Raw genomic sequence first — 14,731 nt, forward strand, 5'->3', positions numbered from 1 at the left:
CCATTCACCACCTTAGGCTGCAGAAGTAGGAGGAAGGGAGCCCTTGCACCCAAATAATTCTCTGCTGTATGGGCAACTGCTAAACTGGAAACACACCACAGAGATAACTCAGAGGTGCACTGAGATTGTGTTAGGAAAAGAAACTGGAAAATGGCTCACATGAATCAATGTGAACATTTAATGGGCCTTAATTGGAACCTTATCCTACTGTACTTAGAGCAGAGAGATGAAAGCAAAAGAAATCTGAGAGACCATTTATTTCACTTGAGAAAGCAGTAAACTGAAACTACAAAAAGATTTGAATACTATTATAATTTTATGATTAAATAAAATTGTCATAGACTAGTGCTGGTGAGCCCGTAAATGCTCCATGGAATGCATCCATGCTCTCTGGCTGTTGTTAGGATGTGGCCAGAAAATCTGTCAGCCTATGCTCTGCGTTTATTAATCCCACTGTTCTCACACCACACTAAGGCTCCATGGTGAGGAAGGTTTGACCCAAGTTCTCCTCACAGGGAAGGTCCAAAGACCACTAGGAATATTTGTGTTTTAAGGCATTATTAAGTACTGTCTATCCACCTACTCACCTACCTACCCGCCCACACACATATCCTGTTAGTCTGTAAGGGGCATAATCTTTCCAGGACTCTGTGTGTGTAATTAAAAGTTCTCTTTTCTTAAAGAAGCTGGATTAGAAAATCAGAATAGCTGCTAGTTGAGAATTTGGGGGTGGCATATTTTGTATGGTGTCTTTTTTCATTCATTCTTAAGAAAAAAATATTCTAAGCTCTTTTTTTCCCCCATATTTAAATGTAATATCTGTCCAGGTATAGGCAGCATAAGGTGCTTATCTGTGTGAATGCTCATAGCACACGATTACATTATTTCTGCAAGCTCACAGGCCTTCAGAGATCATCTAGTCCAACTCCTTTCATTGCTAGAGAGGAGAAGGACTTGCTTAAGGTCACTGGGACAAGGCCTCCTGGCACTTTATCTAGGCCTTTCTGTGACCAGCCTTCTTCCTCCTGGCCTCCCCTATTATGTGACACACATAATGCAAATAAACAGAAAATCCAAAATAAAGTAGTCCCTCAAATTTATGATGATATGGTGAGTCTGTATAATTTCCAAGGTCTGTGCTCTTTAGACAAGGTTCTTTCTCAAATGTTCTTTCTCAAGCTGGAAACAGCACTTTTGGGTATAGTCCTTAACAAATTATAGAATCTGTAACTTTTAGGGTTAGCCAAGTGTTTGAGATAATCTAGCCCAACCTTCTTGTGCTGCAAGATGTGTTTGAAGGGAATTTAGAACATGCTTCATTTAAAAGGTAACTCTTCTCACAGAATAGACAATGTGAAAGAAGGAAAAAGAAGCTCTAACACAGAACAGAAAGCTGGAGGTGACTTATTCTTGGGGAAATGCCAGTATCATGAGGTTTGTGTCTATATGAGCATTCATCACTCATTCCTTCTCTCCTTTATCAACTTTCACTAAATGCTCACTATGTGTCAAGCCACGTGCTGGGAGAGAGATACAGAAATGAGTACAACCCGGATCTTGTCCTTGTGGAACCCACAGCCTAGAAGCGGTGCTGTCAGTGCTGAGACTCATTCCTTCCTTCAACAAACATTCAACAAGTGCCCGCAATGGTCCAGGCACCGTTCTAGACACCTAGGATACCGTGGGAAACAAAACAGACAAAGTCCCTGCCCTCAAGTTGCTGACGTTCTAGGAGGTAACGGAGAGACAGACAGTAAATAAACCTGGATCTGTGCTGGAGGTTCCTCTTGGAAATATTTCACAGTGGAGGCAGTGCTTGAGCTGATATCTGAAAGTAGAGCAGATAGTTACCGAGTGGCAAGGTAGGAAAGACATTCTAGGCATAGGAAAGACCACGAGCAGAGGTACTGACATGTGAAGTAGCCTTGCAGGTTCAGGGAACTGCAAGCTGTTCCTTCTGACTGGAACTTAGGAGGTGGGGGAAAGAACAGGAGCTAAGAGTGAAGAAGCAGACTGAGCCCAGGTCACGAAGGGACCTATGTGCTAGGCCAAGAACTTGGGGATTTATCCTCTGGGAGATGATGAGGAGCCCTATACGTTACTAGCAAAGGATGATATCCTCGACCTATGTCTCAAAGTCCACTCCAGTATGTGGAGAATGGGAATATAGGCATTAGGACATCCATCCTGGAGCCCTATGCCTGTGAGCAGGTGCCCCTGGTTCTGAAGCATTATTCACTCCTGCTGGAGCAGAATGATGTTTGAGGAGGAGGCCTGCCCAGAAGCCTCTTTGCATCCCTCTGCTAGTGGTACGCAGCACACAGCCTGTTACCCACAGGAAGCAGAGAACAGCAAGTCAGGGACCTTCTCAGGCAGTTTCCCCGGAGGAACACAGCAGACAGCCATTCACCCCTTACTACATGAGGAAAGCCCTTGTTTCTCTAGGATCATTTGGTTTCAGGAGCCTGTGAGAGGCCAAGCCCCCAGCTACTGGCTTAAACTCTCCTCGTCACCCTGGCTGCTTTCCTCCCTGCTTTCTTTCTTCCCTCTCTCTCCTTCCTCCTTGCCGCTCTGCTGGTGCTAGACAGCAGTGAATCCCTGAGACCACCAGGAAGACGACTATTACTTAAAGGGCCTATCTCCCCCACAGTCTGCCAAGATCTCTGCATTTAATCTCAGCCTGGAAGTCTATCTTATGGCAGAAGCAAGTTGGAGAGGAGAGGAATTTGCAGTGTGAGCCAAGGGAATCTTTGTGTTTCTGTGCTCTGAATTTGATTTGATCACATATGTGGACAGACTCTTCAAATTTTTCGCCCGTAGTATTTAAATAAAGCCACTTCTACACCCTCCCTACTCTACCCACAAAGCATCAGATTAGAGAAACAAAGTGTGTGTGTTTGGGGCATGCCATTTTCTTTGTATGATTTGTAGAGGTCACTGGCCTGAAGTCCCCTCCTGTCATATTGTTCTGTCCTGTGTCCAGGCTTCAGGTGTGATGAGACTTGTCAAGAGCAATGTGGACAGAGAGGCTTGGCCTGTGCGCTGGGCTGGCCACCTCTTCACCCTAGCATTGTAGCAGGACCAGTTTTGAGGGGAGGAATGCAATAACTGCTTTGTTTCTGCTCTGCTACAAAAATATTCTTTGTTCCAATGATTTACAGACTCTCTCGGCTGTCTCTTTTAATGAATTTAGATGTCTAGACGCCTGTTTTTGCCCCTCTGTTGAGGATATCTGGTCTCTGACAAGAAAAGGAAAAAAACAAAACAAGAATTCTTAGGCATAAAGAATTTGTATTGCTGAGAGTTAACTATTTGTATCCATTTGTGTCTGGCTCCACTCACCCTACCACACTGACCAATGGAGCTGGTTTAGCCTTAGGTTTGACAGACTAGCTCACAAGGCTTGCTGAAAGAAGCTGCCCCTGCCCCACCCTACCCCTACTCCCTGTACCCTTGTGCCAAGAGGCTGTTGGATTTGATAGGGGCTGGGTAAAGTACCCACTCAGCTGTTCTTGCAAATCCAAAGACAGTCTCATCTGAGGGCAGTGAAGGCCCTTGGATGAGTAAGGGCCTTCACTGGTAGGTATAGGCCCCCTGGAGTCAGGTTTGGGAACCAAAGCTCAGTCCTCATTCATTCATTCCCCAGATAGTTATTGAGCACCTGTTGTTTGTCAGGCACTGTGCTAGGCACTATGCCATATACTAGGGATACAGCAGGGAATAAAAGGGACATAGCCCCTGTCCCCACAGAGCTTACAGCCTTGAGACTGTTGAAAACTGTCTCACATCTGTCTGTCTTAGCCTAAACAACTGCTCATGCATCTGGAGCCGGGCAGGACCATGTGTGGTTCTGTCTTCAGGTCCGTGGCAGACACAGAGCTGGGGTCCCAGGGACATAAGTAGTTAGAAACTTGCCAGAGGGCATTCTGAGAAAAAAAAATAAAATAAAATGCAGAGCTTTCTAAAACCACTAATAGAGTTCCTCCTAACTAAGGGGGATATTCAGGATCACTCTTAGATCTTCACAGAATCAGCAGGATTCACAGAGTATGAGTAGGTAAAACAGAACTTGACCATTTTCTGTTTTGTTTTCTTGAGTGTAGGTGAGTTCTAGAGAGCTGGAGACTTTACTATAGGACACCATGGTTGCGTCTACAGTAGAAGGATGGATGGATGGATAGATTTGGAGAGGGAGCAAGAAACTGCTACAAAACCTTTTTTAGTTTATTTCTATTATTTGGTGTTATAGTTTTGGTATGGTCAGGGAATGAGCTGTTCCCATATAAGTGAATTTTGCAGATGACCAAACTTACCTTTAAAACATGATGTTTATTTAACATTAACTAGTTGTGATCATTTTTTAAATATTACAGTTTCCTGCCTTGTTAAATTATACTTAATATATTATATATTTTTTGATGCCTTAAGAAATGAGTGCCTACTCTAGTATTAGGCACATAAATATTATCATATATGTGGAAGAAAATTTTTAAATTGTAGGGTACTAAGTAAAAGTAATGGGTTATAATTAGTAAGATATTTTACTACAACAGTAATGCTGTCAAGACCAATTGAAAAGGGTAGAGATATTTACTTTTACACTAAATGGTTCCAGGCAACTTTTTGAATTCTCGTTTCTTCTTGAAAAAATTTTAATTCCCACCCCTTCACTTATTAGTGTCAGCTGATACTTCGTCCTGTTGTCAATTTACCTGTCTGCAGCAGTCTCCTAATTTGCTGATTACAACCTACTGTAGGCTGGAAAACCACTTTTATTAGACTGGCTTCTGAAATGTGACTTGGTGTACTGAAGTGGAGCTTGCAGAACTTTTCTGTGAGTAATTGACATGAGTTTTGTGGAAAGACTGGGCACCCTGTGAGGGTAGGGATGTTGCTGACTTGTTCAGTATCCCATTCCCAGTGTCTCACGCCGCACTTGCCAGAGTTGATGCTCATTGAATATTTGATGAATGGACTAATTTATCTGCTCAGCAGCCTGCTTGCTCACTTCCTGGTTCTTGGCTGCAGTCCAGGTGGTCACAGTTGGAGGAAAGGGGCCCTCTGAGTGAGGAGAATGAAAGTTTTCCATTTATATAACATGATAGACTCTCCACAGGCCTTCCTAGCCACTCTCCTTGGGATGAAGTGAGTACAGCAGTTGTCATTTTACAGATGTGAAACCTGCAAACTCTCCCCAGGCCTACTGCATTTCTAGACCAGACTTATAACTATTCAGTACCCAACCTCCACTTTCCTTTTTTTCTTCTTTAATTTACCTGTTGGGAAAAACTATTCAGGTCATACCAGGGATTAACGTTATAAATATATTATACATGATAGCATTTGTTTCAAAAATATAAAACCAGATTTGCAGACACTCAAAACCCAGAAGGCAGCCGACTGCAAGACCATCACAAGACGGTGCTCATTTCAGTCACATGTTCCAACAGTTCACTCCTGAAAATCTAGCCCCATCACCAACCGTTCTTCTCTTTCAAGTTCTTGTGACTGATAGTTTGAGACAAACGCTTGGCACAGCCCGACACATAACTAAGAACTGGTTATTTGATACCTAGCCAAGTAGAATATAGGTTTTTGAAGAAAGACCTTTTGTGTTGGTTTAATCTGTGTATGTCGGTTGGTTTAGTCTGTTTAGAATGGAAGTATGTCATACTCATCTTCATCTGGGCTGGCAAAGTCGTGCGAGAAGCTGGCTGGCAGCCAGTCATGAGAAGGAGCTCAGGCCCAGCGACAGAGAGCCCCTCTGCCCAGGAAGGGGCGGCCTCGTAAATCTGATACCCTGGATGGGCCTGAGAGGTGAGAGAGAAGCCAGTACTCAGAGTCGTAAGAATTTTCCAGGTCCAGCTCCACCAGTGACTGGCTGGGAGACCTGGGGCAAGCCTCTTAAACTTTCTGAGCATTAGATTTCTTCTTATACAAGAGTATAGTCATCCCTGTCTGCTCACCTCAGAGGGTGTTTAGAGCCTCGAATAATGTAGGTAGAGGGGCCTTACAGACTATTGAGTACTGTCTCTGCCAGCGACAGGCTTTCTGCTGTGTTAGGTGTTGCTGAGGTTCTGGCAATGCATTGTTCTAGAAGACTTTAGACTCCTTCAAACCAAGTGAGAGACCAGTGTCACCTGCCACCCACGAATGGGGAAGATCTTTTCCAGACCTCTCCTTATAACCAGGCCAGAGAGCCCTGAGTTGTCCCAGGACCCTCAGGATCCCAAGCCCAACTTCCTTCTAGGGTAAGAGACAGCTTATCACAAAATCCATTCTTTAGGGATGTCTTAGTCAGCTTGGACTGCAATAACAAAGTTCCACAGTTCCAAAGTGTTTCACAGTTCTGGAGGCTGGAAGTCCGAGATCAGGGTGCCAGCCTGTTCAGGTTCTGGGGAGAGCCCTCTTCCAGGTTTCAGACCCCAGCTTCTCATTGTATCCTCACATGGCAGAAAGAGAACTAGAGAGCTCTGTGGGGTTTCTTTTATAAGGGCACTAGTCCCATTCATGAGAGCTCCACTCTCATGACCTAATCACCTCCCAAGGGCCCCACCTCCTGATGCTATCACATTGGGGGTTAGGATTTTAACATGTGAATTGAGAGGGAACACAAACGTTCAGTCTATAGCAAGGGACTAGATATGAATAGACCTAAGGCAACATGATGTGGAGACCATTTTGAGACCTCCAAGTGAGAAAATGGCATCTGTACCTCATGAGAAGAGAGGTGGTATGATATTTCCCCAAGGCAAGGCACAGACGAGTTTGTTAACTAGAGACCCTCTGTCACTTTGATTCATTCATTCCAGTAACTTTGATGTGCCTAGCCCTCCAGCAGAGCAATGGAGGACACAATAGTAAAGGACACTGCCCTTCTGGAACTGGTTATTAAGCTACACACACTTAAATATGTAATAGCTGCTGCCACGTCTTTGGGTTGACAAGGAGAGGCTGTCTCTGGCTGTGCTGCCTGGGAAGACTTCCTGGGCTTAAGGATTTCCTTAAGTGCTGAGGGAAGCTCATCCTGGGTCTGAATCAGGAGCCCACAACACCAGCCTGTTAGCTTTGGGCCTTCCTGCTGTTTTCAGATTGACACGTCTAGCACAACAGCCTTAAAACACACATAGAGTAAGCTAAGCCTCTGTTTCTCTCTGCCACTTACCTGTGTTTCTTGGATCGTGCCCCTGCTGGGATTTTCTTTTCAGAGCTGTCAGAATGCACTTCCTACGCCGCCGCCACAAGATCCTGGCGAGTATCCCCAGCACTGTTTGCATAGCTCTCTCCTGTGCAGGGAGGGCCAGGGAGAGGCCACAGCAATGGCTTCCCAGATGGCATGAAGCTTGCTGATAAGTCCCAGCCAGAGTAGGACCTGCTGCTGCCAGACCCCCTGTTCTAATGAGCAGCCCTTATGGCGAGATAGGGATGGGACGATGGAAAGTGTTCATTAGACCTCACACTGGGAGGGGAGTTCTGGTCCTGCAAGTGTATGGAAGCTAGATCTGGCAGGAGAAGACTCAGCAGCAGAGCTGGGGAGCTAACCAAATGCTCATAACTAACATTGGTGTTTACACTGTGGTCATAGACGCTTTCTCATTTGATCCTCATCTAAACCCTGAAGGCTGCCATCTACCACTGTTTTATAGAAAGGACCCTGAGGCTCAGATTGGTTAACTGACCAGAGCCAGTCCTAGAGCCCAGGGCTACCTAACTCCAAGCATCCTTGAACCTGCAGATTCACGGCTTATGGCCACTGAGAGACAGTTGACCCAGTCAACTCTGAAATACACCTGGTTAGTGAGGATAGCCTTTCTAAGAAAACATTCTGGCTGGGCGCAATGAGGAATCAGAGCTGTGCTATGGACTGAAATGTGTCCCTCCAAAATTCATATGTTGAACCCTAACCCCCAATGTGACTGTACTTGGACATAGGGCTTTTAGGAAGTAATTAAGGTTAAATGGGTCATAAGAGTGAGGGCCTAATGCAATAGGATTGGTGGCCTTACAAGAAGAGGAAGAGAGAGAGATCTCTCTTTCCATGCACACTCACTGAGGAAAGGCCGTGAACACAGTGAGGTGTCAATCTGAAAACCAGGAAGAGAGCTCTTTCCAGAACCCAACCATGCTGGCACCCTGATCTCAGACTTCCAGGGTCCAGAATGGTGAGAAAATAAATTTTTGTTGTTTAAGCCACCCAGCGTATGGTATTTTGTTATAGCAGCCTGAGCAGACTAAGACAGGCTGATATTGAATCTAGGAGCCTCTTCTCGCTGCCTAAAATTCCTCCACGTACTTTTGCCAGGTGCCCAGATTTTATCCAGCCTTGAAAGTCCAACCCACCTTCTCAGTGCAGCCTTCCACATTCACCTAAGTAAGGAGTAATCTCTCCCTCCCGTGGGGTCCCCTAGTACTTTATTCTTCCCTCTCTGATGAGCCAGGCTCCTTTGTATTATTGTCATTTGTGTACATACCTCATCTCCCTGAGAGCTAAAGCATGATTCCTCTCTGTGTCTTCTATAGCACTTGGCACAGGAAGCACTCAGTAAATGTCTGCTGAATTTAGAGCTCTCTTTTGGCTCTCTCTCTTGGTACAATTTATGCTTACCAAGTTGTACTTCACTTGGTAGAAAGCACAAAGATTGGAGCCAGAAGGCCTAGTGGGTGGTCAAGGGTCAGCAGATGAAAGAATCAGCATGTCCACTTGTCTACTCCAGATTCTTTTTTTTTTTTTCTAGATTCCTTTTTAATGCCAGCATTCAGATCCTCCTGGCTCTCTTTCTACCAGGCTATAGCACACATTGGCAACATGCAACTTTCCTTTTTCTAAAGCCCCTTCTTCCCAGAACTGTTGATAGTTCCAAAAAGAAGAAGTGGGAGTCTTTCCCTCTCCCTCTCCCTCTCCCTCCCTTTTCCTTCCCTCCCTCCCCTCCTCCCCTAACCCCTCACCAATGATACTAAAGAAAAAAGTGGTGAGTACCAGGGCCTTTGGGTAAAAGGTGCCCTTCTTCAGTGATTGTGGAATTATGCCCACTGGCTTCTGCTTAGAAGACCAAAGGAAGGGCCTTGCTGCCCGTGGTCCTCTCTCCAGAGAATGATCAAGAATGGATCCAAGAAGGTCTTGACATACTCTCTCTTATATTCGAATACAGTCAAATATTTCCTATATGATTTGTCTTAAGTTCAAAATGTAGGAATCTTATTTTCAGTGAAAAAGAATATCTTTAAAGATCCAACACCCTTGGTCATGTTCTCTTTCTTTAGTTGGGTACGGGTGACACAGGTATGTTCACTTTGTGAAAATTGAGCTATTCACTTAATTGCTTAAACTTCAGTACAAAGTTTGTTTTTTTTTTTTTTTTAATTCACCACCTTAAAACCCAGAGCAATTGAGCAATTTGCTCAGGGTCGCACAACTAGTTGGTGACTAGAGTAAAGGCAGGAAGCCAGATCTCTTAGTTCTTTAGTTAATACCTATTTTAGAATTGCACCTAAGAGAAAGTGGAAGGTTCAGTTTCAATCTCTTTTTATCTGAATGTTGATAGAAGTTCCCTTGGTTTCCTTGGAGCCCTGCTCTGCATCTGTAAGTGGACATCACACCTGAGAGGAGATTTCTCATTATTGGGGCCATACCAGCTGCCCACCTGCTATCTCTGATGATTATGGCCACCAAAGAAATCTAGAGCCAGGCATCTCCCTCCCCTTGGTGCAGTGCTCTGGAAAGGGGCTCTGTGGGAAGTCCCTTTATGTCTATGTTGGCCTGTGTGCCCTGAAAGGAGGGGCAGCTGGCCTAGCCAAGCTCAGGGTGGTACGCACCTTAGGCCTTAGCAGCAGCCTTTTGTCCCGACAAAGGTGACAGACCAGCAGTTATTGATTTAGTTACAGCTCCATCAGGAAGGCAAATAGAGAGAAAACATCATATTGTAAATCTGAGATTTCCCTTAATTGTGTATATTCCTTTTGTTCAGCAAGACTTTCATGTCCTGTGATGACTCTCTACTGATTTTGGAAAGCTTGAGCAGTCCGAAGTGATATTTGACCACTCTGAGGCCTGCGAGTGAATGACTAGATGAAATAAAACTGAGCCCTGCCCTCACCCCCATCTGTCAGAAGCCTCTCAGGCAACTCTTTCCTAGTGCCCAAGGCCCTGAGCATCAAGGTCAGGCTGTTTGCATCCTAGCCTTGCTTCCACTCAGCTGACCATTCAGCTATGCTCATGACATCAAGCTGCCACCCCTCTGTCCCACTCTGGCTCACAGCTAAGCTCACAGCTTTCACCACCCCTGGTGGACCCTTACCTGTAACCTGGTTAAGTTCTGTCATAGGTGGTCCTATGGGTAGAACTCCTTGTCCCAAGGTAACCAAACTGCCTACCTCCATTTGTGTCTTCTGCAGCCCAGGTACTTAAAAGTAGTGGCCTCGGACAGATCATCTCACTGCACTGCTGGTGACCTCTGTAAACTCACTTCTTCAACAGGCAACTGACAGCCAGCTCTGTTCCTGGAGGGGACTAACAGGCCCCTAGGGGCACTGCTTCACCCCAGTAAGGGTCCAGAGTCCAGATGGAATAAGTTCCAGTTAAGCTCTCATGTTGTGTGCTCATTTACTGGGAACGAGGAGTTGTCTTTGAGTTAACATTGTGCCTATGCCAGCCATACTGGCCAGTTTAACATCTTTTCAATTAGCGAATCTTCCAATAATAGCATTTTAACAATGAAGTTCCAAAGAAAAACTTGTTCTTAATTTTTGTCCAAAGGGGGGGACAGAGACTTCTAATAACAGTATCATTATAAATTTTAAAGTGGTGATCATTTGGCTGTGCCACAAAATTTGTAGGTAATAACTAAAATAAAGATTTAAGTAAATGCTTTATCAATAAAGTAGATGATAGGGCATATTTTTCTCAGCCAGTGTCAGAAATGGCAGCACATAGCCATGTGCTGAATTGTCACACTGTGAGTCTTTAAAATTCCTGCTGGATTTGAAAGTATTAACAAGTCCCTATCAACATTCTCTAAAGGTTTTTGATGTCATTTTAGCTATTGAACTAAAATATGTGAACTATTACTTTGTTGATTTTGTTCTTAAACCAAACTGCATTATCATCTGAGAGTATGTTCTTAAAGTATTGTTAAAAGTACTTTGAAAACTTGTAAATCCCTGTAATTTATGTTTCTCCTGCCTCTGCTGTTTCATTCTTTCCTTCTGGTTTTAATTTGAATGCAGTCCTGTCTGGGTGTGTACCTGTAAAATTGTGTTTTTCCAAGTACAATTTACAGTCCTGACCTTAGATTTTACAGTGTTCCTAACCTTCCGTGAGCTTCCTCCTATACTAAGAAGTGGGCTTTGGGTCACCCAGCTCTTTCATATTAGAACCGTCTAATCGGGGTTACTTGAAACAGATCTGACTTTGACATTTCTTAGTTTATCATGTAGGCCTAGGGAGTAAATTAGGAGGGCTTCCCTGCAAGCCCATTAATTGCATTGCCCCATTTCTTAAAATGTACACAGTTGTAAACCTAGATTGCTTCAAGACAACGGTCTCATTTATCTAAACAATTCCACTTTTAGATTCAATGGCACTGATGGAAGCACAGATAAGGAGTATGGATTGGAGGAAGGATCTTTGGAGCCTGTGCTTGCTGAAACTGTTCCCATTCCCCTCACAATCCCCTTTTCTTTCCAGGGCTTGTCTGTATACAGAATAGATCTATTTACATTCAGTATATTTCATGAGCTAGGTTAGGGGAAGATGGCCATGGGCAGGGCTGGAGGAGCGGGTATCTTTCTTGTGAGTGAGCTCTTTGCAGGTTTTAAGGAATATGGCTACTCTACTTGTAAGGGGGAGGTGGGGTACACTTTGTTAAAGCAGTGTGTATCCTGAATCCATTTCACAGGCATCCTCACTCCATGGTAGCTGTACCCTTTATCACGGATTATAATAATTTTTAAATGGCTGCAGAACTTTTGGAGTCCTTTCCGTAAGTTAGGAAATGAGATTAATTTATTTTCTGCTCCTTTCAAATATCACTTAAATTAAGCTCTGGTAAGGAGTTAGGAGTCTTTTTTTTTTTTTTTTTTTTTTTCTCCTTACACTTCTTCAGTGTGTTTTCCCTGGTTCTTACTGACACTGTGCTAGGGGGTGGTGAGGGGTGTGAAGGGTAGGCTGGGGCTTTTTGGCAGTTGACCCAGGTCCCTCCTCTGTTTCAGGTAATTGTACAGTCTGGCCGTCACCCCACGGTGCTGCAGAAGCTCTGCCAGTTGCCCTTCCAGTATTTCAGTGATCCACGGCTGATCAAAGTGCTGTTCCCTTCGCTTATCGCTGCTTGTTACAACAACCATCAGAACAAGGTCATTCTGGAGCAAGAGATGAGCTGTGTTTTGCTGGCCACGTTCATTCAGGTACCTTCTGTGTTACGCCTGATTCTCAGGCTTTATGTGTAAGCTGATGTGATTGAAGACTAAAAGTGAACCAGCTGCTTACTCTTGCCATCCACAGTACCTTTTAAAAACTTCGGATATTTCTGTGCTTGAAAATTAATTTCTAAAATATCAGGATAGTAAAACTGGGGTTGATGTTTGTATAATTTCTACTTGGAGGATTTCAAGAAAAGCATATTTTTCCAGTTGATGAAATGGTAAACATGCACTAAGGAAATGTTTTTAAAAGACTGCCAGACTTCTTTAAGTCTTTAACCATTACATTCATCTTGGTTTTTTTTTTGTGTGTGTGTGTGAGGGAGATCAGCCGTGAGCTAACATCCATGCCAATCCTCCTCTTTTTTGCTGAGGAAGACCGGCTCTGAGCTAACATCTATTGCCAATCCTCCTCCTTTTCTCCCCCAAAGCCCCAGTAGATAGTTGTATGTCATAGTTGCATATCCTTCTAGTTGCTGTATGTGGGACGCGGCCTCAGCATGGCCGGACAAGCGGTGCATTGGTGCACGCCTGGGATCTGAACCCCAGGCCACCAGCAGCAGAGCGCGTGCACTTACCTGCTAAGCCATGGGGCCGGCCCCTCATCTTGCTTTTAAAATAGCTATAGGGAATAGATAATGATTGCTGAAGAAAGGTCAATTAAAACCAGTTTATTTGTAAATTTTTAAACAAATATGATTCATATATATATACACACATATGTCTGTGTATATGTGTAATAAAAACCTGTCATATTGCTTTTTTAAAACATCTAAAACTTTTAAGTATGGCCTTATATTTTTCTGATCCAGTTAAATTCGGTAGGACTGGAATCAGAATAATGCTGTAGCAAAGCAATATTTTCATATCTAAATTAACTCAGTTAACTGACAGTAGAAAAATCAAGTTGGCTATTCTTTAACATTTGCTAATAATTAGCTAACCCTATGATTTTTTTTTTCCTGTCGTTGTAGATCATTATTTGCTGAAAATCTTCCATTTTCTTTCAAATGTTCCACCATAAAACCAATGTGTTTTTGCTCCATGACACACGTGACTGATAGACAACGTTTTTTCTGTTCATAATAATGAAACAGAAAGCAGATCTCTGTATTAGGATTGTTCCTAACTCTGGCTAATATACCTATATCACTGCTAAAAGGGTGTGGTGTTGCCTGCCCAGCTGGTTGAGATGGCTAAAGAGTCCCCCAAACCTTTCTCACCTTAGACAGCACTTAGTGGTTTACATTTTTTAAACTATCCTCTATTCAGTGATCAACGAATAAACACAACTATATCAATTATGTTTAGAAAGTTTTATTTTCAGCGTAATTGTCCTGTTTGAGTCTGGGTTCCATTTTCCGAAAAAATTTTCAGAGTTATTCGGATCTACAGGTAGGGTATGGATTTTCAAAAAATGTCTTATTGTTAAATTAAAATCTTAAAATTATTTATAATGTATTTTCTATTTAATTTACTCCTAAGGCTCTAAGAATATATGAAGAATCCTAAATGTTGATATGGTGGTTATATAAAACTTTATTAAGACTGTGATCTTTTTCAATTCAGATTATTCATTCTTTCATTCAACAGGTAATTTTTGAGTGCCTGCAGTATGCTGGGCACTGCTCTAGGCACTGAGGATACAGCAATCAATAAAACAGATAAAAATTCCTGCCTTTATAGATCTTTCACTAAAGTGGGTGAAACCAAAAACAAATAAATAAGTAAAACAAATAGCATGTCAGATGGTTTAAGTGCTGTGGAGAAAAGTAAGGCAGGAAAGGGGGCTAGAGACTGCCAGTGCGGTGATGTGCAGAGGCGCCTCAACCAAGACAGTGATAGCTGAGCACAGACAGCTCTGCATCTGTACCAACTTAGTCCCTTACATTTTCAACTGCTTGGAAAACAATTTATAAAAATACAAACGATATCAGAATCTAAAGTAAAGATCATATATATTACTGTTTTCATCTGGTATTGCTCTCAAAGTACGTCTAAACCTACTCTTTTGTATTACATTTAACACATTTAAATGTAATTTAAGGTAAATGTAACACATTTAACATACATTTTAACACACAAATTTTGTAAATGCTACAGAAATTTCTTGTAATGCTTATTTGAGGTAGCATGTTAGATTAGTGGACTTAAATCGTGTTTTTTTTCTATAAATAATTGTGCTCAAGGGAATGAATATACATTGGATTTTAGTTTATAAAATGGTTCTTCAAGGTCTGCATGTGTTAGAATACTAATAGTCACTAGAAAATGATATTAAAAATATGAGCTGGTAGTTGGTCATAGGTTTCTGAAA

At 42.9% G+C, this 14,731-nt stretch overlaps 1 protein-coding gene across 5 annotated transcripts in view; it reads left to right on the plus strand.

Annotated features, from left to right (window-relative positions):
• SCAPER (S-phase cyclin A associated protein in the ER) overlaps window positions 1–14,731 on the plus strand; it is a 440,234-nt gene that overhangs the window by 421,746 nt on the left and 3,757 nt on the right. For all 5 annotated transcript variants that reach the window (XM_058542151.1, XM_058542150.1, XM_058542152.1 and 2 more), the window contains one exon: window positions 12,208–12,399. In XM_058542151.1, coding sequence (XP_058398134.1) covers window positions 12,208–12,399 — 192 coding nt within the window. The remainder of the gene's footprint in view (window positions 1–12,207; window positions 12,400–14,731) is intronic.

Source organism: Diceros bicornis, chromosome 5 (genome assembly GCF_020826845.1).
Source record: "Diceros bicornis minor isolate mBicDic1 chromosome 5, mDicBic1.mat.cur, whole genome shotgun sequence".
Taxonomy (NCBI): Eukaryota; Metazoa; Chordata; class Mammalia; order Perissodactyla; family Rhinocerotidae; genus Diceros; species Diceros bicornis.